Source organism: Harpia harpyja, chromosome 1 (assembly GCF_026419915.1).
Source record: "Harpia harpyja isolate bHarHar1 chromosome 1, bHarHar1 primary haplotype, whole genome shotgun sequence".
NCBI classification, from domain to species: Eukaryota; Metazoa; Chordata; class Aves; order Accipitriformes; family Accipitridae; genus Harpia; species Harpia harpyja.
Window position 1 is genome coordinate 65,633,560 of NC_068940.1, and position 23,450 is coordinate 65,657,009.

Sequence of the window (23,450 nt, forward strand, 5' to 3'; positions counted from 1 at the left end):
AGAATTATAAATACCATTTTTTTGAATTTTTAACTTTGCTTCTTAAATGTATTTTCAGAGACAACGATCTTTGTCAGAAAATAGAAGAAGAGAGCTCTTGGAAAGAACAATTGTGGAGCTTGTTGAATTTATTTCTCCCAAAACACCTAACCCCAGAGAATACGGTGGAAGGACATCAGGTTCAATGGCTTGGCGAGTAGCCAGAGGTGAAATTGGTCCAGAGGTATTTAACTTTTGCACTGGTGACCGTCTTAGAGGTAGCTAAATAGAGGTTCTATGATTATGGTCTGCAGAGGAAAAGCACTTCATGGTAGGTAGCCTACAGATTAGTTCAAACAGTGAAACTTGCAAAAACATTAGGTGCAAGTGTGATGTGAATTCAGCAGAGGTCCACAAGTAATTTTTGAGGATTGATGGTGGTCCGTTGATTCTAAAAATGTTTGGGAATCCTTGATCTAAAGTGTGTTTTGCTCTTACAAGTTAATAAAAAAAATTTCTTTTCCTTTTAATTAGTTACAGTGTGACAGAACTAGAAAGTTTAAGGCAGTTGAAAGCAGTTGGGAAAACTTTAAAAAAATGTTTATTTGTGTTATTAGTTACTCTTGGTTAAAACCTGGAAGTAAGTTTTGACCAACTATTTTTGTTGATAAAACAATGCAGGAGCAATTAGGATTGCGTAAATGGAACAATCTCTTAAATAATAAACTCAATTGATTTTCATATCAATGTTTTTTACTATTTCTGAAAGCAAGATTTTATTTTTAATTATTTTATGCTAAGGTACAGTTTCCCAGAACTATAGCCATATTTAGCTTGAGCCAGCATGCAAAAGTGTGACTTACACCATTACTCGTTACATCAATTTTGGAGTGATCCTGTCATGTGGAATGCCTGACAATCCTAAATAGAACGAGTTAGATGAAATTAATGAGTTTCATAGGATTGTCTAAATTTGAGAAACTAAGAGTTTATTTCAGTTCTCCATAGTTTAGAAGATTTAATTTATGCTTTGCTGAAACTCATAAGAACAATGACAAATCTTTAAAAAAAAAATACTGTGAAGTTATGACGTTTGTATCTTAAGTTTTTTGAAGTTGATTTGTAAACTGTCATATACAAACACCTGTATATGGTAGTCACAGAATTAAGTTTGCTATTTAGAACAACCATTTACTTTTGATTGTACAAGAAATATACTCAACTTACAAATTTTCTATTCCTAACATGTTAATCTCTTACTTAAATTTGCTAATTTTTGTTATTTCGTTAATAATTTACTTCTAAAAGTAATTATAAGAAAATCTAAAAAATAAATTTACTGCTCCTCTCTGGAGGAGGTGCAGGTCTGTTGTAGGAAAATGGTTTAAAACTTCTGTTTTGCAGAAATGCTTTTGTCCATGACCTCTCTTAAAAATGACATTTTTTTCAGTTGACAGCAAAACTGAATTGGGAAACCATGGCATGCTCTTTAAAAGTAACATAGTCTTACTGAAATGTATTGGGGAATGAAGGTGCTTGTATTTTTTGTCTTTTTCAGAAAAGAAAAGAAGTACTTTTTATTCCCTCTGAAAAAGAGAAGACATCTAAACTTTTCCACCTCATCTACAATATAGTAGAAGATAGTTATACACGGATTTCCAATAATAATGAAAAAATAAGTGGCTGGGAAGCAGGTGTTTGGAAGGCAGAGTCTATTTGGAGAAAGGTTGAAACAGATTGGAAAATGGTAAGGATAACAATTATTAAAAGCATAGAATCTATCGTAAAAGTATGATAACTCAAATAAAATAGAAAACCCTTGCCAGTGTTTGGCATCAAAACCTCTCTTGGTGCACATAGAATTTAGCTGATGTTAGTAAATGTTACTGTTAAGCTTCAGGTAAGATTGCCGTATGATTTAAGAAATTAGAAATAAATTTAGCTTTTCTTTTAGAAAGGATGACCAAATTCTCTGCAGATAGGTAAAATCCTTGCTAAAGCACCAAATTTTTAAAAAATGGCTTCCTTCTTATGCTTTTGGGCAAATGTACAATACTGTTTTATTGAAAAGCAGTACTTCTCTCCAGAAAAGATATTTGTTGTTTTGGTTTGGAGAATAGCTTTGTGCTGTGCCATATCTCTGATACACAGCCAAAGGAAGAAATTGTCGTCCTAAGTATTACAGTTCCATCTGCAAGAAGGCAAAAACCTGTCAGTTATGCAGATTATTGTATACCCTGCCCAGAATCCTTCCCATCTGTCAGGACGCAGAGCAGCGGAAGAGTCATATGCTCTAAATCTGAGAAGATAACTGATGCCTGTAAGATGGGAAGGGGTCATTTACTAGCAAATGTCTTTTCCTGCAACAGCTACCAACTGTGGAACTGAGCATTCCTGTCAGGGACAATAGCATGTTATTGCTTTGTTCCCCTGTCAGTTTACTAGTCTGAAAGATCTCTGGCTAAGCGTTCTTCTAGCTTAGGCGATGGTTTGCTTCCATTGATGAAAAATGGAGCTAAGTATATATGACAGTCTTCTGAGGTTTTCTGTGCTGGCTGTCATAACTGACTTGCAAAAGGCAATGGGGGAATAGCTTGGAGAGGTTGTTCTACATAAAAGAGAAGGAATAAGGGAAGAAACTGGAGAACAATACAAAAGATGTTACAACAGTGTGGGCTAATAGGAAAAGAGAAGTAACAGAAACTCAGAATGAGGGACAACTGTTCTCTGCTTCCCTAGGATCTGCTAAAAATCTGATAGCACATTATATCTTCAAGTCTCCAATGATCAGTTATCCTCACTTTTGCAAGAAACGTACTGTCTTTGCACTGAAACCAATTACAAGTCTGCTGTTCTGCTGAGTTCTACTAATCAGATAAAACAGGGAAGGACCAATCTATAGGACCAGACAGAAAGATTTTACCCTTGTATTCAACAGCACCTGAATTTTTCTAGATAAAGGATGAGAGGATGGCCTTGAGAAATTAAGAGCTACAGATCCAGTTATATCTTAGGCTTGTGGGTAAGGCATGTTAGTTCTATGGGAACACCATCCTGCAGAAAGTCTGTGTATGAATCTAAAATGACTTTCCATGGAGGGTTGTTTGTATTATGGGAGACAGCAGAAGGAAAGGTTGGTTGGGGTTTGCCTGTTCTTTTTGTAATGCCTCTGGTAGATCTGCAAGGTACTGATTGGAGTTTGATTCAGCAGCTGTCCAAGAAACTTAGCAGTCAAAGGAGCCTTCACAGAAATATTTTGTTTATCATTTAGTATGTGATGAATGGAAAGAAATTTAAATACAAAAGCCCCAGTAAAGGCCACTATAGGTATTAGCCCAGGAGTAACAGAAAAGAACCATCAGTTACGTATTCTGTCTTTGCAATGCTGTTGATCAAAATGATTCAGATTAGGTGATCATCTTGGCCAGTCTGATAGTAGCCATGTCCATCATATTTGTGTATTTTCTTGCTATTCAGTGTCACTTGACTTCATGGTACACAACTCAAACAGGTACAAAACACAAATTTAATTAGATTACCCAGAGATAACTTGGCATCCAGGGCTCAAACAAGCAGACCACCGTAGGTGATAAGAAGAATGTAAGAATTTGTAGATCTGAGGTCCATGGGTTTCTAAAAGCTTGTTTTCCAGAAGAATTGCTCCAGTGGAAAAGAATTTGAATGAGGGGTTTTTTTCCCCCTAAATTCAGACTTTTTTTAAATAATACTGGAAAAAGAGGAGCCAGGTGTGAAAGTTAGAGGACAGTCAAAAAGACATAGAAGGAGACTTTAACTTCTGTTTTTCTGATTAAATGCTTGGATATTATAATGGAAGATGAGACAGGCTAATGTTTTAGCTTTTATCCCTAAAAGCCTATGTTTAGCGCAACTCAACCAAGTAGTAATTAATGGAGTGTTTTGGCTTCCTTACTCAAATAAGGCAATTCAGTAGGATCTGATCAAGGGAAGTCTCTTGCTAGAGCTAGCTGAGGTACTTAAAAAAATTGTGTGGAGATCAGCACTTTCATGAGCAGTAAGATTATATTCACATGAAAGCAGATTAAATTGTTACATTTTCATAGGTGATCTTCAGTTTAACACCTCACACATTTGGGGTTTTTCAGCTTTCTTAAACATGAGAATTAACATTTTTATGCCTGGTGCACAGTAACACTAAAATTCTGTTTTATAGTCTGTCAATGACATTTCTGTATTAGAGTGGGACCTTTAGTAAAACATACTACTGTGTTTTATTATCATTTTATTCAGGGTTGTTCTTTCCAGATTAAAAACTAAAGAGCTGTCTAAGTCCATTCAGTATGACATTAATCAGAAGCCTGGACATGACAGAATTTTGATAAGTTTTCTTAACTAAGGATTCTGAAAGGATCGTGGCAGTTTTGACTCTTTGATCTGTAATGTCCATTATCTTGGTTTGCTGATAATAGATGCTAGACTTGAAAAGACAATCAGATGCTTATTACAAAATTCTTATGAGGGATCATAGTAACTTTAATGAGTGATAACATAGAGCTTCACTGTTCAGCCAGGTGAAGTTTAGAACAGCATTGGGACTGCATTTAATTATGCAAATCTCTAACAGTTCAAGTAATGTTACTACAGGATTTATATATGGCTAGCGTGTATGATTTGCTTTAACGAAGACATGTCAAGTCTTAGGAGAAGTGGTGTGCAGCCAGCAGCCACATCTGAAGAATCTAAAATACTTACTACATGGTTTTCTTCATCAGCAATACTGAAAAACCAAAATGAACAACCAAAGTGTGTGGGCCTGTGCATTTATATAAAAAACAGAAGTCTGCTTTTTTTTTAAATAATAAACTTAGGTATTTTTGTGGCTTAAACTTCACCAAGCATGTTGAAATAGATTAGTGTTCCCTGGTGAAAGACTATGAACATGTACAATTACCTAACTGTGGAATAGACTTAAGGATTCAGAATGAGATTATATACAAAATTGTACTATGTACAGTTTTAAAGGTTCAGAGGCTTGATAAAGAATGGAAGTATATTATCTTAAGATTTTGTGTCCTTGTTACAACGATTAATTAAATGTGTGTTGGTCATCTCAGTTTTTGACATGCTGATTATGTCTTCTTTCCATTTAGGTTTATTTAGCCCGAAAAGAGGGGTCATCCTCTGCTTCCATCAGCTGGAAGTTTGAGTGCAAGTCAGTCGGTCTAAAAATAGATAACATTTCAGTTAGGACAAGCAGTCAGACATTTCAGAGTGGAAGAATAAAGTGGAGACTTTGCTCTCCAACAGCAGAAATTGCTCTGATAGGAGGTAAGTGTGGAATTCAAATAATGGATTATATCATGCAGCAAAGGTGTAACGGGAAATAAATAGTTTATATAAAGAGAGCACTGTGCAAATACTGAAAATGAAATGCAAAGGCATCTTGACTTTTCCAACTCCATGTTTCTTAGCAAGGTCAAGAAAATACTGTGCATTTAAACAAAACTGGTTCAAAACCCAGTTCTATTAATATACACAGCCCTATCTGCAGCAGAGCAGGGTTAGCAAGAACACAGAGTGGATACAAGATACTTGTGTGTTTTACTAGGAAGGATAGATGCTTCTATGTGCGGCGGCTTCAATCTTGACTAGGTCCTCTGAGCACGAGCACTAAACAAATAACAAAAATTTGCAGCTGTTTTTTTTCTGCCACTGATTGACAGATGAATTTGAGTAGTTGCAGCTGAGATCCTTAAGCATTCATTACAACTTACCCTTTTTAACATGCATTCTAGCATTATATGCAGTCTGGAGCAGTGGCTTACTGAATTGTGTTTATCTTTTCCTCCAATAGATCAAAATCTTTGCTCCTATTCAGATTTTTCTGGTGCAACTGAAGTTACGTTGGAAGCAATTCTAAATGGAGGGGATGGTGAAGCTGCATGGCAACACACACAGCTTTTTAGAGAGAGCTTAACAGGATGTGAAGATAATTCGTTGGAGATAATTATAAAACTCAGTGACCTCTGAGAACCTGAACTGAAGAGATGTTCTTTGGATTCCTTGAAGACATTATACCATGGATACAACATGAAGATTTGGTTGGCAGTTCCTGTTCATACTGCTGGGAGCTTATTTCCTGTTTCACTGCTTCCATTTAACCAACTTGAAACTGCACGTGTAATGAATAGGTAAACATCACAATGAAAACCTCTTCGCTTTAAAAACAAACACCAAAATTAAGTGATTGAACCATTAAATACCCTTTTCTTAAACTTTATGATGAAAAGGGAACAGTTTTTAGGAAGCAAAACATGATCATAAGAGCACAGAGCAATTGTAATTGATTTGGAGTTTTGGGGTTGGCTTGCTGGTTTTTTTTTTTTTTAATAATCTACTCCGTGGAAAAACAGTTTTAATTCCATTTTGCTATTACAACAGATGCTTGTGATGATTTTAAAATATTTTAAAGAATAATAGAAGACTTAGACATTTTAAAAGAAAATTATGATTTTGTGTAATAACCAGAAGAGCTGAAATTAAGATAAATTTTGAAGCAATCTTGAAATTATCTTGTTATATATCTAAGTATTAAACTTGTGTTTAATACCTAGAAATGTTTGGAAATATGATGGTGTGCTAGGAAAATAAACTGATTTTGAAAGAAGTGTTCATTATGTACCAAAAATTTATGAATGATATGATATGAAATTTACACTTAAAATTGAGTAAGAACATCAGAATTTTTTTCTGTGAAAAAACAGATTATTCATTATAAATACTTTTTAATGATATAAATTAGATTTGCCCACTTTTTAAAAGATTTATTAAGCATGTAGGTTGAAATCACTTTTTAAGCTATTGTCTTGAGTTGCCTTGAATACTATTCCCAAATTTGATGTAAAAGTATATACAATTTTTCTGTTCATTAATGCAATGTTTAAATTTCTTTTCATTGAATATAATAAAAACTGCTACCCAGAAGGTGTCAGATATAGCAGTGCTGTGAATAAAGTATGGAGTGAATGTTCAGATTAAATAGTCTTTATTAGAGAATTTGAGGAAAGCTGTGGCTGGATTGTACAAGAAATTTTCTATTATAGGACTATAATGCAAAGTTCAAACTGTAGTTTATTTTAAAATAAGTGAAAATTAGGGATTATATTCTTAAGAGCAGTGTTTTTAAGGCCTTTTTTTCCTTTTTCTGACCCTTTCAACCACTGTATTGATTTGAAAAGATTGTAAAAAATAATTTACATTGAAAGAAATGTTCGCTGACCTTTCAACAAATCTAAGCAAATATAAGACTATTCAGATTTTATTAGGAAACTGCATACGCACATTGAACATAGGCATCAAAATTATGCCACAGACATCTTAAAAAGTAGCAGTTGATGGCAGCTCGGGAGTGACAGAATGATGTATGATGGATTATATACTTTGCTTCAGAATGTAAATCGACAGTTTATGAGGGGGGTTAGAAAGAGATAGTCTCACTCCCTTAATACAGAACAACACAGTGACAGGGAACTGTATGGAAGGGTGTTCATTGACACTTGACTGATGCAAAGAGAATTTGCTAGTCTCCATTCAAAACTCCTCCTGTATTTAGTTTCAGCTAAATGCTAGTTCTGAGATTTTGAGTGGGAACCCAATAGAAAAGTATTTTAGACTAATCTGTATACTACGTTGGAAGAAAAAAGGCAAAAAAAGACAACTTAGTGACACCAATGAACAAAAATGTTTCCGCTTCATAATTTTGATAGCTGAAAAAGATACTGCTTTAAGACAGAAATTATTTCTTGCCTTGTATTTCTTAAAATAGAGGACGAGGAGGAATTGCAGAACAGCTTAACTGCATTTGATAATTTGAAAGCAGAAGGCAGAATAAATTTAAAAGTAGTAAGATAAAAGTAATTTTCTCACAATTTTGGTCAGAATCTGGGGGAAGAGTAATAGCTGCAGATAACTTAATAAAATCATCCACTCAAATGGTAGAGTAGTCAAAGTCCATTATTAAAATGTTTGAATGAGTTAAAAAGATTGAAAAATGCCTCGCCCATCTAATCTATCAAGAAGTACATCTGTATTTGTAAGATCACATGCAGTGAATAAAAGTGCTTATTTTAGGAAAGAATTAACGAGTAAAAACCTTGGACTGAATAGAACTAATCTGAAAAAGTTAAATGGAACTCCTCCAGGTGTCTTTTAGAGTACCCTATAAACAGTGAACATTTTTAATCTCTTCCTGCATAAGCTGTTTTAAAGGCACTAATTTTCTCTGTTGGTCTCTATTTCAGTGCAACTCTTAATAAATTTTTAATTATTTTTTGAAACCAGAGGTAATTCCTCATCAACAGTTGCTTAATAATAACTTACAGTATCCTGAATTTGCAATATTATATAGTGGAAAGATCTGTGCTGCAATGTGCTCTAAAAGTATGGATATTAAGTTATGCTGGCAATGATGTGATACTGGTTGAGTTGTAGGAGATGTTGATCAGGGCATAAGTATCTAAAAGTCAGTGCTTACTCAGCTTCTTAGAAATTTGAGGAGGGGGAGGTTAAATGGGGGAAGAAAAAATACTGTTGCCTAGAAATGTATGGCTTAATGTCAATATAGGTAAAACCAGCAATGTTTTCTAGAATTCAGTTTTGTCTGCTGCATTTTACAGAATTACCAGCTGTCCAGTGTGCCGTGGGTGCTTGCCAAAGTTGCACTGAGATGTAACAGTGAAATCTTTTCAATCGAATTTTATATAAATACTATACTATCCAATTAATGCTTGCAAATTAATACTGGAGTGCATAGTTTCCAACAGAACTATGTGGGAGCCTGTGCACAGAATTCCTCCTTTCAAACAAATACTTGTTTTACTGCGCTGTTGTCTCTCTACAGTTGATCATACAGCTGTTTGTTTCTTCATACCCTGTTTTGACTCTGAATGCTGCATACAGAATACCAACCACTAGTGGCAACCCACAAAATTGAAGTAGTAATTTCCTACAACCCAGGAAGTTGCTGGGAAAATGTATATTTAAAACATATGAAGGAAGCCCCTTGTAGGCAGTGTAGAGAGAAAGCACAGGTATACGTGAATCAAGCAAACTTGCATATGAATTATATACTTGCACTGAGAAGTAGGTAATAAAAATTATCTCATCTGATCCTGTGTGATAATGTCGCTTTTACTCATCAGTTATCCACGGAAGATTTTTCACATATAGTGGCTTACACATGAGATATAATCCCTATTATGTGCAACATCAGGAGATGTAAAACACTAAAAATAAAATATGTTTGTCTCCATAGCACAGTGGAATGAAAACAGATGGTAGGCAGCACATATGGCTGCCAGAAACTGGGAACACCCATTTGCAGAGTTCTTGCAGCTCAAAACAAAACAAGCCAAAACAAAAGAACTCCAAGGGGGGAGAGATTGTTCCAGGCAGATATCAGAATATCTGTCCTCTTCTCCATGCTCACGTTCCCCATCTCCTTAACTTTGGTTGCTTAAGCTAAACTGGAAGTATACTACCAGTTAAGAATTTGATGTACCTTGTCAGTATTTGTCAAAACTTAGCATTTGTTAAGTACAGATGTTATTTAAAATAAATCTCTAATTTCCACCATAGGTTCAAACCTCTGATTTTGGACAAAATTTAAGATTTTGCCAGTGTTCTGTAAGCAATTCAACAACTTAAAAAATGTGTCGCTGTTGAAAGAATTTCTGTATTGTTGCTTCATATGATGTGGAGGGTCAAGAAGCAAATTACAGACAGGTGACTTCCTTAAACACAGTTGGTGGAATAGACCTAGGTCCTATCTATATTTTGAGTATTTTTAAAAAGTTATTCAATGTTATTGGCAGTAGTTTACCTTACTTTGTGCTAGCTCTTAAGGTTCTTTTATGGGGTACTATCATTGCCAGCAATGCTTTATGCCTTGCAGCTTATGGCCTCCCTAAACAATCATCAGTGATACTATGTTTACTGATCGTTGGTCACATAATGTTGTCAATGTGGATAGAATGGAAGAGTAATAGCACTAATATCTGGGGTAAGATTGTGTGCTTTATGCTGATCTTGAATATTTAACCCAAGCAGAAGGACCGTAAAGAGTCCATGTCCATCCCCCCTCCCATCCCCCCCCGAAAAAAAAGTCTTCAGTTAGTTGATACAGTTTCTTCTTTGATGAAGTTACTAATTTCAGGAGCAGAATTTTGAGGCCTCCCATCCTATAATATGACACTTAGGAATGGTCAAGTAACAAGCCAAGGTCAAACAGCCTCAAGTATCTGTATTTGTGTGTACAGATAATGTGAAATGTGTAAGGGTCTAAATGTGACTGTCTGCCTGTCTGAATAAGAGAACAGGTTTTTTTCCTTCATTTAGATTTTTATGTTTATTCTTGGGTTTGGGTTTTTTTATGGTAAGCTTTGTAATTAGGCTATTAGCTTTGTTTATGATTAGCCTGCTTCAGTGTCTGCAGCTTTATCTTTTTCTACATGTTTCCATCCAATTTAAAATACATTTTAATTTGCTTTTAATTTATACAGAGGATTGGAATTGTATGGTAAATATACTATGACAAAAATTAAGTTAGTTTCTTTACTTTTTATTTGGTAAGAGGAGATAAAAGGGATAGATTAAAAATATTCAAACTCAGCAAAAAAAAAAGCGCAATAGTAATTAAAACTGATGACACCCAGAAACCAACAAAAATACTGGGACTTAATAAAATTTAATGGGGAAAGAAAATGTAATGGACTATATAAGTGAGTGCTGGCAAAAGTAACTTCCATGACTGACCCTGTTTTTGAGATGTTTTTCTATGTGCTCTTTTATATTTAGGTCACTGAAAATTTTCAGTAGATAAATGCTTAGAATAGTGAACAGCTTTTTGGAAAAGCAGTCAAAGATTTAAGGAATATCCATTTTTAAACATCTTTTATTTTTACTAGTCTAAGCTATAGAAATAATTTTAAAATTAACAGGCTCCTACTGCTTGATATAGTTTCATTCCTTCTTTTGTTCCAGTGAATAATCTGGGTCTTTGGTTTTGGAAAAAAGTGTGTTTAGTGACATATTGTAACCAAGAGTTTTAAGAGCACGCTATCTGTAATGATTATGAGATTTCAGTGTGGCATTGAGCACCTACAGAGACTTAAAGGAATGAGTCTTAAGTACTGGCTAGCTATGACCTTCTCCTAGAGATCTTATAAGTGGGTGGAAAAGATGATTTTGCTATGCATTTTGATTGTAATGTTTCAGCGTATGTTCTGTTAATTTGATCCTTTTATTACATAATGCTGTGTGTTATTTCATATCCTTGGAACTTCAGTAATATAATGTCTGTCTCCCATATGCTTGAAGTCCCAGAGGAACATAATTTTCTCCCCAGAAAATCATCAACTAGCAGCTTACCTCTCTCACAATCAGGAGGAAATGCTGGACTTATTTAAAATAAGCACTTTGGATAACAATATGCAGACTCTCTTGTGAAACAGTCATAAGGAAACCAGCTGACATAAGAAAATGAAGACATCCAAGCCAATGTTTAAGCAAACTCTTAGTAAAGTAGCTGGAACAGTTGATCACAGCCTCTTAGAGCAGACGGAAACAGCAGCAAAGTGCAGAATGGAAAGACAGAGACTCCCTCCTTCCCTCTGCATTACCACTGTGATGAGAAGGATAGAAGGTAATGTAATATATGTGTGTCCATGCTTGCATTATGTCAAAAGTCAAAATAACGTAGTTAAACTGCAGCAGGTTTTGCTTTCAGCCAAAGCATCAGGGAAATACATGGTATATTAAAAACAAAGTTCACCACTGGCAAAAAGATGTAAAACTTTATTGGCCAAAAGGGAAGTGCCTATTTGTGGGCTGCATTAAGAACTCTGGAGCTTTTCTGGTTTGGTTCAGTAAGAAGCATGCCCCAAACTGGTTTTGATTTGGGTGTTTTCTTTTGTTAGGTTGTTTGGGTAGAAGTTTCTGCCTAAGTATACTTACTGATTTCCATGATGTTATCAATGATGGTTTCAAAGAAAATAGGCCAAAAAAAGTTTAAAATAACAGGTTGGAATTAAAAACCCCAAAACTCCACAATGGAGGTAGCAGCACAAACAGGTAGTGTTAGAGGCTGTGGTTTAATTTTCACACTCGAGGACAGAAAAAAGTAGTCAGGTGTTAATGCTGATAAATGAATGTCAAATTTGCATCATTTGGGGGTTTGTTTAGCAAACTAAGCTAATAGTTTCATTTTTTTTTATAAATCAAATATTTTTGAAAGGAAGTATTATCATCATGGAGCTTTACAAAGGCAAACAGTGCCATAAGAAAGTTCTTGCTGTAGTGTCAGAACTATGTATGAACTGCCTTTATAAGAACTCGTCTCAGCCCCTGACAATATTGTTAGTGGTATCAGTTATTTCTCTACTTCAGAGTCAGTCTTTGATAATGATTTTTTTTTAATATTAATCCATTTGATTTTTTTTTAACAAGGGTGAAACCCCGGGGTTCACATTCAGTGCAATGGATATTGCAATTTTTCTTAACTATGCAATGTGAGTAGCTATATTCTGCAGCTTTATATTATAGTTTTGTTTCAGATTTTTAAGGCTTACCAGTAACTCATATTTGTACACTAGTTTATTGCTGAAAAAGAATTGATGACAGAAAGATATGAAGAAATGGGCGTTCATCCAGTCCCAATATATAAATAACCTTCTGAAGAGATGGGAAGATTTACATGCATTTTTGGCCCTCAGAAACAAAACCCATGATAGAAAACAGACATTAAAGAGAAACAAGCACTTGCCAGAGTACATTTACCTTTTTTAAACTTTTTATTGCATTTACTTCACATACAAGACTGATTACCGGTCATGTGAGGAAATTCAGCCCTTTGCAAATATCCAGTGAAAAATACAAAGCCCATCTGTGAACAGAGTGTGGAGGCAACATGTATCCTAGTGAAAGAGTGGCTGAAAGACTGGGTGTGTGAAAAAAGAGAAAAGGTAATAATATAATTAATTTTTAAAGAACAGAAGATTTACTGGCATGTGATAACAAATTCAGTGGAAATCAACTAGAACCTATTATACTCCAAGAACTGAACATTAAATCCATAACTGGGGAATATTTTATTGAAAAAGTTGTATGGAGGAGACACTCCAGTCATGTAGGGTTACTTGTGAGTCAAGCAGGAGTCACCACTAGCAGTACTTATCAGTGGATTTTGTATTTAATACATATTAGAACGAGAAAACCAGCACTGTAACATACGATTAGTTGTATTAGTAATAAGATGGATTTATTCTACAGTGCAGCATAATCAGATGCTTTGGCCATGTTTTGGAAGATTCCTTTGATTAACACGTGATATCAGTTACCTCCTGGGGTAACCCTCCCTGGTGTCTTCACCGTTAAAAGGCCTTCCAGATTTCCCTTCTTCTAAACTAGTGGTTTTCATCCTTTGAAGCAGTCTCTGTAGTGGAGATCAAGGCAACTTTCAAGTGAGTCACAGGTAGGATCTGGAGGCTTCCACACCATCCCTGGATTCTCTTTTTCTTGCTTCCCCTGTGTATCGCAGGCTGATAACCCAACCCCATACAGCCTCCATGCATTCCCCAGCTCACGGTGGCTGCTATTCCTTCTGCCCTGGTGGGCAGTGGGAGAAAGCAAGTCGTGAGGATGACAGTAGCACGGCCTCTGCTGAGTGAGTTCCTTGAATGTGGTCCTCTGAATCTGCCACAGCCTTTATTGTTGGGAGATTTTGTTCACCTCCTTGTACCATTTTAGTTCCTACCTGCTTTTTTTTTGTCCCTCCCGTCACACCCATGGTATATTTCATTCACAGGACAACTGAATCCTCAGCCCATATCATTCCAGTATCGTGTCCCTCAGTAATCATCCCTCACTGGTACTCTCCTATGTTCCCAGCATCATTCATGTTCCCAGCAGGTCTACTGGCCATCAACAGCAGCCCGCTGCAGGCCTGGTAACGTAGGCCTTCCCTCACATCTTCTTGAGACTCGCTGTTGTCCAGGAGCCTGAGAGGTGAGGGAGGTGGTGTGAGGGGCCCACAAAGCAGGGGAAGGTGAAGCAGCAGTCGTTCTAGGGGAAGGACATCCGGACCAGCATTAGAACCTAATGGTTTTGTATGTTTATGCATATAGTTCAAAAGGGCAGTGAGGCTCCTGACCAAATTAAATCAGCAGATTTTATTTCTTGGTAAAATTGTTCCTCACACCTTGTAGAAACATTACAGAAGAATAACTGAAGAAATTGCACTGGAAACTCGAAGAACTGAATGAAGGATTACACATTAAGTTTGCATGCTATGCTACAGATGTCTGTTGTAAGGATATGAATGCTGTTAAACTTTCAATTTAACTCCAGAGGGTGACCCAAAAAATACTGAATTAATATTTTTATTTCATGCCTTTTTGAAGGATTAACTATTGCTTTTTAAAATCTGCAAAGACCTGTAGGAGTAAAAATGCAAAGCACAACATCCGACCCATTAACATGCTAATTCATTTAGAGGGAATTTAAAAAGTAGTTTCACCTATTATAGTATTTGCAGCTTCATGCTACTCTGTTACAGAACCTGTTAAGCAAGCCATGTCCCTGGCGTAGTTAACAACCCTGAAGGGAGCGCCAACCTTAGGGATCATGGGATATCCCATCACGAACACCATGGGAGTAGCATAGATCAAGGGTGGGATGACAGGCACTACAATCCTCATTCTGCTCATGAAGTGCAGTACTTGATAACTGATCATAAATTAGCAGGGAAGATTTAAACATTAAAAGGAAGCTGGAGGGAGGCGTGGGAGTGCCGTGTTCTGTGTGCGCGCTCCGTGGGAGCACGTCTGTTGTACTGGGCAGCAGCTTGGGAGCACTGCGCGCTGTGCCACACTATGGAGCTGTTTGGCTTTATGGCTAAAAGCAGTCATGCTGGTTTGGTGAAGCAACTTAAAGCTGGAGAATGTGCCTTGGGTTATGTTTGAGTGCTGTAGCTTGTGCTGCGTTCCCATGGGTTGGTTAATGTGCCTGCCTATATAGCCTGTAACTGTGCCCTGTCTTTATGGTAACCTGAGAGGTGGCATGGTTCCTGCTTTGCTGTACTTTAACAAAAACTATCAGAAAAGAAAGGATTGTTTGCTCTGAGTGCTCTTCAGTTCTGCCCAGCAACTCAAAATTAGTAGCTTTCATTATTTGGGAGAGTGGATGTTCTGATTAGAATGCTGAGGAAAACTTTACATTTTATTTTGAGAATTAAATGTCACAAAGAGCAATACATATGTAATTGATCTCTTAAACTTCAACTATTCTGTGTCTTCAAGTAATTTCTTTGTGTTTTCAGTCTTTATGCTAGTGTACTCTTTCATCATCATTGGTCATGTCCCAGAGAACTGAGTCCAGAATATTTTGAGAGAAATGCTAGAAAATAATGAGCAACTGAAAAAAAACCAGATTACCAAACCTGAGGAATTCAAATGCATGCCTGTGGAACTAATGGGTGCCTTTTCAATCAACTAAGGCTAAGATGTAAAGTAAAAAAGGAGCTTCCGTGCTTTCCTGTCATGAGTCGTGAGAGAAATGAACTCAGCAGAAAAATGTCATGTTTCAGTAGAGTGTCCAATATGTCTCAAAAGGTAAGAGAACACACAAGAACCTGTCTTTGGGTAAAGAGCTAACTTTAGAACTTGTTACAAGGTAAATGAGATTCTGATACTTAGGTCAAATAAAGTTTCCAAAAATACTAGAAAATATATTGATACAAAAATTGCATTTTCTAACTTTTGAAGAGACAGAAGGAGGAAAATTTTGAATGGGACAGAAACTGATACTATGTTGCAAGTTTCTGGATAATGTGTATTGCCTTTTCATGAAAACCTGACAAATTCATTGCACTTAGTACCTGGAAATAAAAGAATATGAGTAGCAGTAACAGCCAAGGTAAAAGAAACCACACTACTTCCAGATAAATTTAAAGAGCAACTCCCACTCTTCAAAGGCTTTCTGGTATAAAAGCTTCCAGCAGAAGAGCATATGTGGAATAAAAAAAGCTCAGTAAAAACTGACTAACTAAAAAAGAAGGTGAGTTATTATTACAACAGTTCTATCGCAAAATGGTAACAACTTCAGCATGAGCTTACTATGAGACACAGTACCAGAAAATGTATTCTCTCTAGCTGTTATATAGGAACACTGTGTATCACTAAGTTGTTCTTTGGAAAGTTAGTTTTAAAAGAATGTGGGGGATGATTATTGCATAACAGTTAATGGATTTGTTGCAAAAATAGATATGCTGGCTTTTTTCATACTTGGGTCTGTCAGTAAGGTAAAACTCAGTATCATTTTTTAAGATTCTTTGCTTCATAGTTTGCAAGAAATGCAGGAATATTCTAAAAGAACTGCATGAACTAAGAACAGTTTTGTTTACTATACTAAAGTTAAATTCACAGTAGATTTCAAAAACAAATGTATAAAATAATGACGACTACTGCTTCTGTGTTCTTTAGGTTAAAAAACCCCACAGGTATACGTATATCAAACCAAGTTACTTTCAACACACCATGTAGATGAAAAACTTTCTTCTGGTACATTAAAATGAATTCACCAAGTATTAAAGCACATATATTAAAAGTAATTCAAAAGATTGTTTTCTTTCCTTACAGGCGACAGCCAGGAATACTAAATCTAAGAAAGAAATGCTGTGATCAGGATTCAGGTTTCCGAAGTGCTCAGAAAAGGAGAGATGCTCTTGGAAGCCATGCTGGACTGAAGATGACCTAGACTGAGATTCCCAAATTCTAATACATTTGTGCCAGAGCAAAGCGCTGCCTAAATAATTCCTGAGTAGTCAAGCACATTGTCCTGGCCAATACTGAAAGCTGTTGCTACTGCAACTTCTGCTACCTCTACCAACGGTGGCTACATCGTAGTGAGCAAGATGCATACAAGAACCACTGATCTGGATGTTCTTACTTCAACTAAAGATTGAGGTAATGTGTTCTTACTTTTCTTTAAGAAAAACAGGAGGGCACTAAGGAGCATGAAGAATCTACACAGATAAATGGGAGCAATATAAATAGGTAGTGGAAAGAGAAGATAAGCATTGTTAGTTGGGTAAAAATAGAACAGGACACCATCACCTAAACAAAAAAACATATTTAATTTGTTGCATTTGGTACTTTATTTACCTTTCTCCTAGTAAATACAGCAAGAATAAAATGCTAAGCAGAAACACCACTATTGAAACAAACAACAGAGGACAGCTGTGTGATATCTTGGAGAGAAACATTCACGACCCAGAAATACCAATATGTTAACGGATCTAAAGGGATAACAAAAGATTTTTAATGCATTTCTGATCTTCTTTGCTTAATATCTAATGAAAATAGAAAAGTGCATGAAGCAGCTAGCAGTGACCATTTTTAAACACTGCTTGTCTAATCTTCCAAGCTGTTGAATTATACAACTCCTATTGAAATAAACAGGAACTGCTGCTGCTGAGCTCTGTTACAAATTAGGCCACCTGAGAAATTGTTCTATAGCTGATCTGAAACAAGTAATTATTAGGGAGTTGTAAGTTCAGATAATGCTTATGTTTAAGACCAAGTAGGTGGCTGAGTATTGTGTACATTTACCTGTTCAGCGGTACAAGTCTTTTTTTTTTTTTTTGTTCAAGTATACATCTGATTTTTGTAATTACTTTCTCAAAGACTTCTGAAAAGTTTATCCTCAAAAGCCTAAGAATTGTCTGCTGACATAGGTAACCTGAAACAATGCATTTGAGCAAGTGGAATTTTTAGTAAACAGGTTACTGGAAAGATAAACAACCTAAGTCAGCTAGAAAAGAATATTCACAAATACAATATTATTATATAAACTTCCCTTCTAAACTGCTTTGTAATTGTCAGAAGCACACAGTAAGCACATTTCCTGTGCTGTGGGCTATAGAACAATAATTCAAGTTTTAGGGCATCTAGTACCACATCAAAACCATCATCGTCTAGTGATTGAAAGCACTGATCCGGTATAAACTCAAGCTGCCTGTACTGATTTGCTCAGAGGGGTTGTTCATTAATTTGTTAGACAGGTGACTTCAAACTGTCTGTGGTTCTGCTCATCTGTGTCTGACTGGACCCTTCATAGTTAGCCCAGACTTTTCTTTTTGGTAGTTCCTTCTTTTTGTCTTCCCCACTTTCAGTGCTCAGATGTATTGTTCGTTGATGTCCTCACATGTGCCTCTTTCAGCCCTCTTCCAGTTGGATGTTCACAGGACGTTCGCTCAACTCTTTTTGTTGATCTTTGCTTCAGATCTTCAGTTATCCAAAAATTCCAAAACTTGTCCGCCTCCTTCTCTTTTTCCCTTGGACCTCAGCATAAGCTATGTGGGTGCACTGGCCACATGTTAATGACATGTTCCACCTCAGTGGCTCTAACTGGAGGCTGTACCATCTGCCTCTCTCGGGTCTTCCCTGAGACTTTCCTCTTCTTGGATTACCACAAGAATCACACAACTCAATTTTGAGAAAGGAAATGCAAATGCACATCCTGACCTAGTCATCATCGATTCCAGTCAAAACTGGTGGTAAAATGAAGCTATGCAGGAAAGCTTGCACTTTCTATTTCCCCCCAGTAATTACTAATCATATATCAAAACAGAGATAATGTATCAGAGGTGATTGAATTTTAGCTCAAGAGAGCAAGGTACCATCTCTTTAAACACTTCCCAGAATAGTGGGCTTCTCTGTTGGCTACATTAGTCATCACTTTTCCCCACAGATTCAATGTGTCCACACATGCCTTGTATAGTAACAACTCCTTCACCTTCCTGTCATCCCAGGAATGAGTAGACATGACTTTCTGCTATAAGGAAGCAGCCTTGATACTCACTCTGGATCCATCATGGATTTCTGTCTGGAAGGCTAGACAAATACACTGGTAACGGGGACCTTCAATGAGCAAGAAGAGTCTTGCTGGCTAAAAATCAATCACCATTCACGTTTTCTTGCCCAAAGAGTCTCGGGTGAACTGCTAGGAACAAAACTACATGTCCTAGTCAAAAAGATATTCCCCTTTGGAAAGAGAGAACTCCTTTTCAGAGGAGCTGGGATAGAGTGACAGGAAGAAAGGGGATATGTGGTTAACACACAGAAAAGCTACCCCAGTGAGGAAAGCCTAGTATGCTTTGCTGTGTTCATCACCCTGAGCTCAAGGGAGGCAGGCACATTCTGAACGGCATGTCATGTCCAAAACCTTGCTGGCTATTTGCATTCTCCACACTAGTTAACAATGGTATAATGCAGTTGGTGATACCCGGCTTCAAAACGATTGCAGCAATCTGCCTCTCAGCTCTGTAGAACTCTGCTGATGGCCATTTCTATGCCATGGTATGTTCAGCACAGATCTCCAAAAACATTGCCTTCTCTGTTCTACATTTGTTTCCGTTGTCTTTGCCCCTGAGCATTTGCAGCTCTTCCCACTGCCACCAACTCTTTTAAAAAAAACGGATGTTAATAGCATGGATGTTCATTTTATTCTTACTGAGAATTCCTCCCAGCAGGGCCAGCTCATGCACCTTCCTTGCTGTATGTGGTCACTACACAAGGAAGATTTCTCCTAGACAAGGAATTTCAATACAAATGTATTTCACTTCTATGACCAGCCCCTGCCTTAGCAACAACTTTATTTATGCTGCTCAGTGGAAGTGTGTCACAGTTTAAGACTGAATTGACAGTGAGGAGACTAGATGGACTTGGATACTAAAGCACTTCTAGTAACAGATAAATATTTAATGTTAACAAGTGACATGACTTCCCTGTTCCGCAGAAGAGACAGTGCAGTCCAGGAGAGAGGCAAAGCGAGTCAATGTGATGGTCTCTAACACAACCTGCCTCTCCCGCAGCGGGGGAGATGGTGCAGCCCAGAAGAAAGTCAGGTGGGTCAGTACAGTGGCCCCAGCCATGCAGTGGGCAGTCCAGGCACGGGCCCCTGGGGTCCCCACAGCTCACCCTGGGGCTTCTGCTGGACCTCTTCCCCAGCAATACCCCATCAGCAGCGCTCACAGCCTGCACTGCTGGGAAGTTCTCCACACCTCGGCAATGGTGCAGCAATTAATGGTTAGTTATTGGGGAGTAATTGGAGGGTAAACAGGGTTTAACGAGTCCAAACCCTATGCCAAACTGTCACAAAGCGGCACGTTGTTCAGGATTAAGAGGGAAATGACCTGGTGTTTTTCAAGAGACTGGTTGTGGAACAGTCTGACCCCAGGAACAGCTACTGACAAAACATGCCAAGGATACATCAGGCAGGTGGGTAGGTCCTAGGCACAGTTCAGATGAGTGCGTCAGGCAGTGCATTCACAGTGTACCCCCACAGAAAACCACTAGCGTGTGCTCTTGCTAGTTCAGCAAAGTTGTTTGAAATACAGTTGTGTAAACGTGCATGATCTGGCTAAACTTATACCATTAGGTGATCCAGTAGTGTGTATACTTTTCTTAAATGCCTTGGAACCATGGCCTGAAATTCGTTCACAATCAAGGCAATACAAGTATGTTTATAACTGTCATATTGTACTACCACAATCCTACTCAATAATTTGATCAGTTATTTCACAATTATGTTAATGAATTATGATGAAGTTTTAAAATGCAGTAGAATATGGAAATTACCATTTTGCAAATGTAAATATGTGATATTAAAATATGCAAAGTTTGTTTATACCTTATTACAACTATATACAATGTGGAATGTATAGTGTAATGGGTATCAACTTAGTTTCATTAATATTTTAGATCAAAATTGCAAATTACTCTTCTTCCTGTGTAGTTTGCAGAAAACTGAGAGCTGTGATCACTCATTTAGGTAACTGGTTGTACCTGAGTGTGTTCTCAGAGTAGATAAATGCACATAGTTTCACAAATAGGCAAGTTTTATGCCCTTTTAAGTCTTATTCCAGAAAAGCCACAGAGAAAGAAAAGGTTTTATTAAACAGCAAGTAAACTGGAATAGAAGCAGCAAATAACTTACAGTAGATGGGAAGTTTGTACCTACTAAGTACAGGAATATTTAAAGATCATACATACAGCTGTCTTACTGCTAAAATAATTAAACACAAAGTAATGTTACAGTATTTTGCTTACTAAAAACACTAGTGAAACTGGATTAAGTAGACAAATGTTTTGAAAATCTTTAGGGTACTTCTGTTTATATTATGGTCTCCAACTATGAGAACAAGTAAGTTTCCAATGAACTGAAATAGGAATTTTGTGTATATTATCTCAAGGGGATTATTAATTTAAAATGTCACACAATAAGTGTAAAGTATTTGACATAAACTGGTAGTGCATGATTGGGGCAGCCAGCAAAGAAATCCCATTCCTATCAAAATGTTACAGTGCTTAAATTCGATTCATGCTTAAACCTAATTCTATGTTTGTTTTAGCAGGGATCACTTGAAATGTGATGAGCAGTCTAGTTTCTCTTCTTCACCTCCGAACTCCACGGAGGCAGCTGCTTGTAGTTGCATAAGAACTTTGTCACACAATCCTACATGGCTAGGAATGCAACCACTCAACATACACAGGTAAGTATTAAGGATGAAACCAATATAAACAATAAGCCAGTAACATGCTGCGCAGGTAGTGTAGTATGTGATGAGAATTAAATGAAAAGCAACATGGACAAGGTAGTCTCAAAGAAGACTAAAGAAAATGCTGGGAGGAGCGTCAGGCTTTCCTCCTATATTTACTGCAGTATGACACATAGACTGAACGTGTCTGACCGTGCACATTCAAAGACCAGCATCTGCCAAGAAGAAAGAAACTCCCTCTGTCTTTCTCTAATGTATACAGAATTGGCTGTCTTCAAGCTAGATCGCTATCTACTACTTGGCTCAGGATAAATGATTGCAAAAGACACACTTCCCACACTAAGAACAGCCTATTTACTAAACAGCTGGAGCTAATGAGAACGTAGTACACTAATGTTTGTGACTTGTTCTATTTCTGGGGTATACATTAATGGTTCTCTACCAGTGCAAAAAGCTTTGAGCAGAGGCACTCATGCTGTTGTCTCTGGTCCTCCCGATATTCGTTGCAGCAGTCCTGGTTCGCTATACGTGTTTCATTTCAACAGGTCCTGCTTATAAATTGTAGAGTTGGAGAAAAAAACCTGTTCTAATCAGCAAGCCCAAAACTCTGAAGCACTAGGCAGAGCCCTGCAAGTGTTACCTTATTCTTGTTCTGCAAGAAACACTGTTTCTTATCTTGCCCAAAGTAGAAGAAAACACAGCCTACAGCTCAGAGGTACATGGGGCTGCAATAAAACTGGGCTGGAACGGATAACTTACTGTCCCTTCTAGGCAGATGCCATTATTTTCTGTAATCCCTGTGCAGCGCTTAGATATTAGTTTAATAGGTTCCTTAGAAACCAGCAGAGTAAAATTATGCTAAATAAGCAATATTTACTAGAAATTCTTCTGATCCTTCCCTTGAGGCATAATTGAACATTACAACTGACTCCTCAAAGGCAGCTGCTCCATTTCCAATCTCCTTACTTCTTAGGAAAAGCATTTTGCAAAAGGAAAAACCTTTAAATTATTACTATTCAGTTGAAATTATTCTCATCAGCTACCAATTTGTCTACTGACTCGGATGCAGTGCTCCTACTAATCCCTCCTTTTATGACTTTACATTGGGAATAATTCAAGGAGTGGAACAGGCTGGACTAGGCAGGTCTTTTGCATTTCACACGGTAAAATGAAAATTACTAATTGAGAAGCTGCATGTCGTGAAACATTTTTTTAAGCTTGTCAAAAATTATGACCATAATATTTATGGTTATATTTTACTTTCAGTGGGAAATACCTTAAGCTGTAAGTATTTTTCATGCTCATACCTAAAATAACTTGAATTTTAGGCTTCATACACATACCATTTAGGCCTAGGAAGTAGCTGCCAAGTTACACCGCAGGATGTTTTTTTCAAAACGGCAAACATTTTAGAACAGGGTTGTGTACTGTGTACAGAACAGGGTGCTTTATTATCTGACCCTGTAACAAGGCAACGTGTCACTGACTGGAAGAAGACTTAGCACGGTGATGCTCAAAAGCACTCATAATAGCAGCAGAGCACAGTTCTGCGAGATCTCTGAGATAAAGAGCTCCTCAGGCTGATTACCACGGTCCAGAAGAGGGCAGTGGTTTATAAACACTCTCCTGCCTGGAGCAGCAGGACTTTCGTCCTGTTCCAAGCGCCGCAGGGCGCAGCGGTAGCAGTGGCGGCGGCAGGGATCAGTCACGGAGCTGCTGGTAGCTGACCACCGTACCCCCAAGCGCCTGTCCCACCTGCTGCACCGCCACTTCTCCGCCCGCGTATCGCCGCATCCACCTCGCAGACCAGGCGCAAGGGACAGCCGTGCCCCGCCAACCCCCGAACGCTCCCCTCACAAAACGCTCCCCTGTGGGGGCA

General features: G+C 37.4%; 1 protein-coding gene and 2 long non-coding RNA genes across 4 annotated transcripts in view; all 3 read left to right on the forward strand.

Moving 5' to 3' along the window:
• NGLY1 (N-glycanase 1) overlaps positions 1 to 9,126 on the forward strand; it is a 31,326-nt gene extending 22,200 nt beyond the window's left edge. For both annotated transcript variants that reach the window (XM_052797894.1, XM_052797904.1), the window contains exons 9-12: positions 59 to 223; positions 1,538 to 1,726; positions 5,109 to 5,286; positions 5,813 to 9,126. In XM_052797894.1, coding sequence (XP_052653854.1) covers positions 59 to 223; positions 1,538 to 1,726; positions 5,109 to 5,286; positions 5,813 to 5,988 — 708 coding nt within the window. In that variant the 3' untranslated portion in view covers positions 5,989 to 9,126. The remainder of the gene's footprint in view (positions 1 to 58; positions 224 to 1,537; positions 1,727 to 5,108; positions 5,287 to 5,812) is intronic.
• A 979-nt stretch (positions 9,127 to 10,105) lies between these two features.
• On the forward strand, positions 10,106 to 19,554 carry LOC128146489 (uncharacterized). The gene is made up of 3 exons (XR_008236780.1): positions 10,106 to 15,623; positions 15,777 to 16,068; positions 16,650 to 19,554. It is a non-coding gene; the product is annotated as an uncharacterized LOC128146489 (long non-coding RNA).
• Positions 19,555 to 19,568: 14 nt separating this feature from the next.
• Positions 19,569 to 22,044, forward strand: LOC128146497 (uncharacterized). The gene is made up of 2 exons (XR_008236781.1): positions 19,569 to 20,844; positions 21,428 to 22,044. It is a non-coding gene; the product is annotated as an uncharacterized LOC128146497 (long non-coding RNA).
• Positions 22,045 to 23,450: the final 1,406 nt, after the last annotated feature.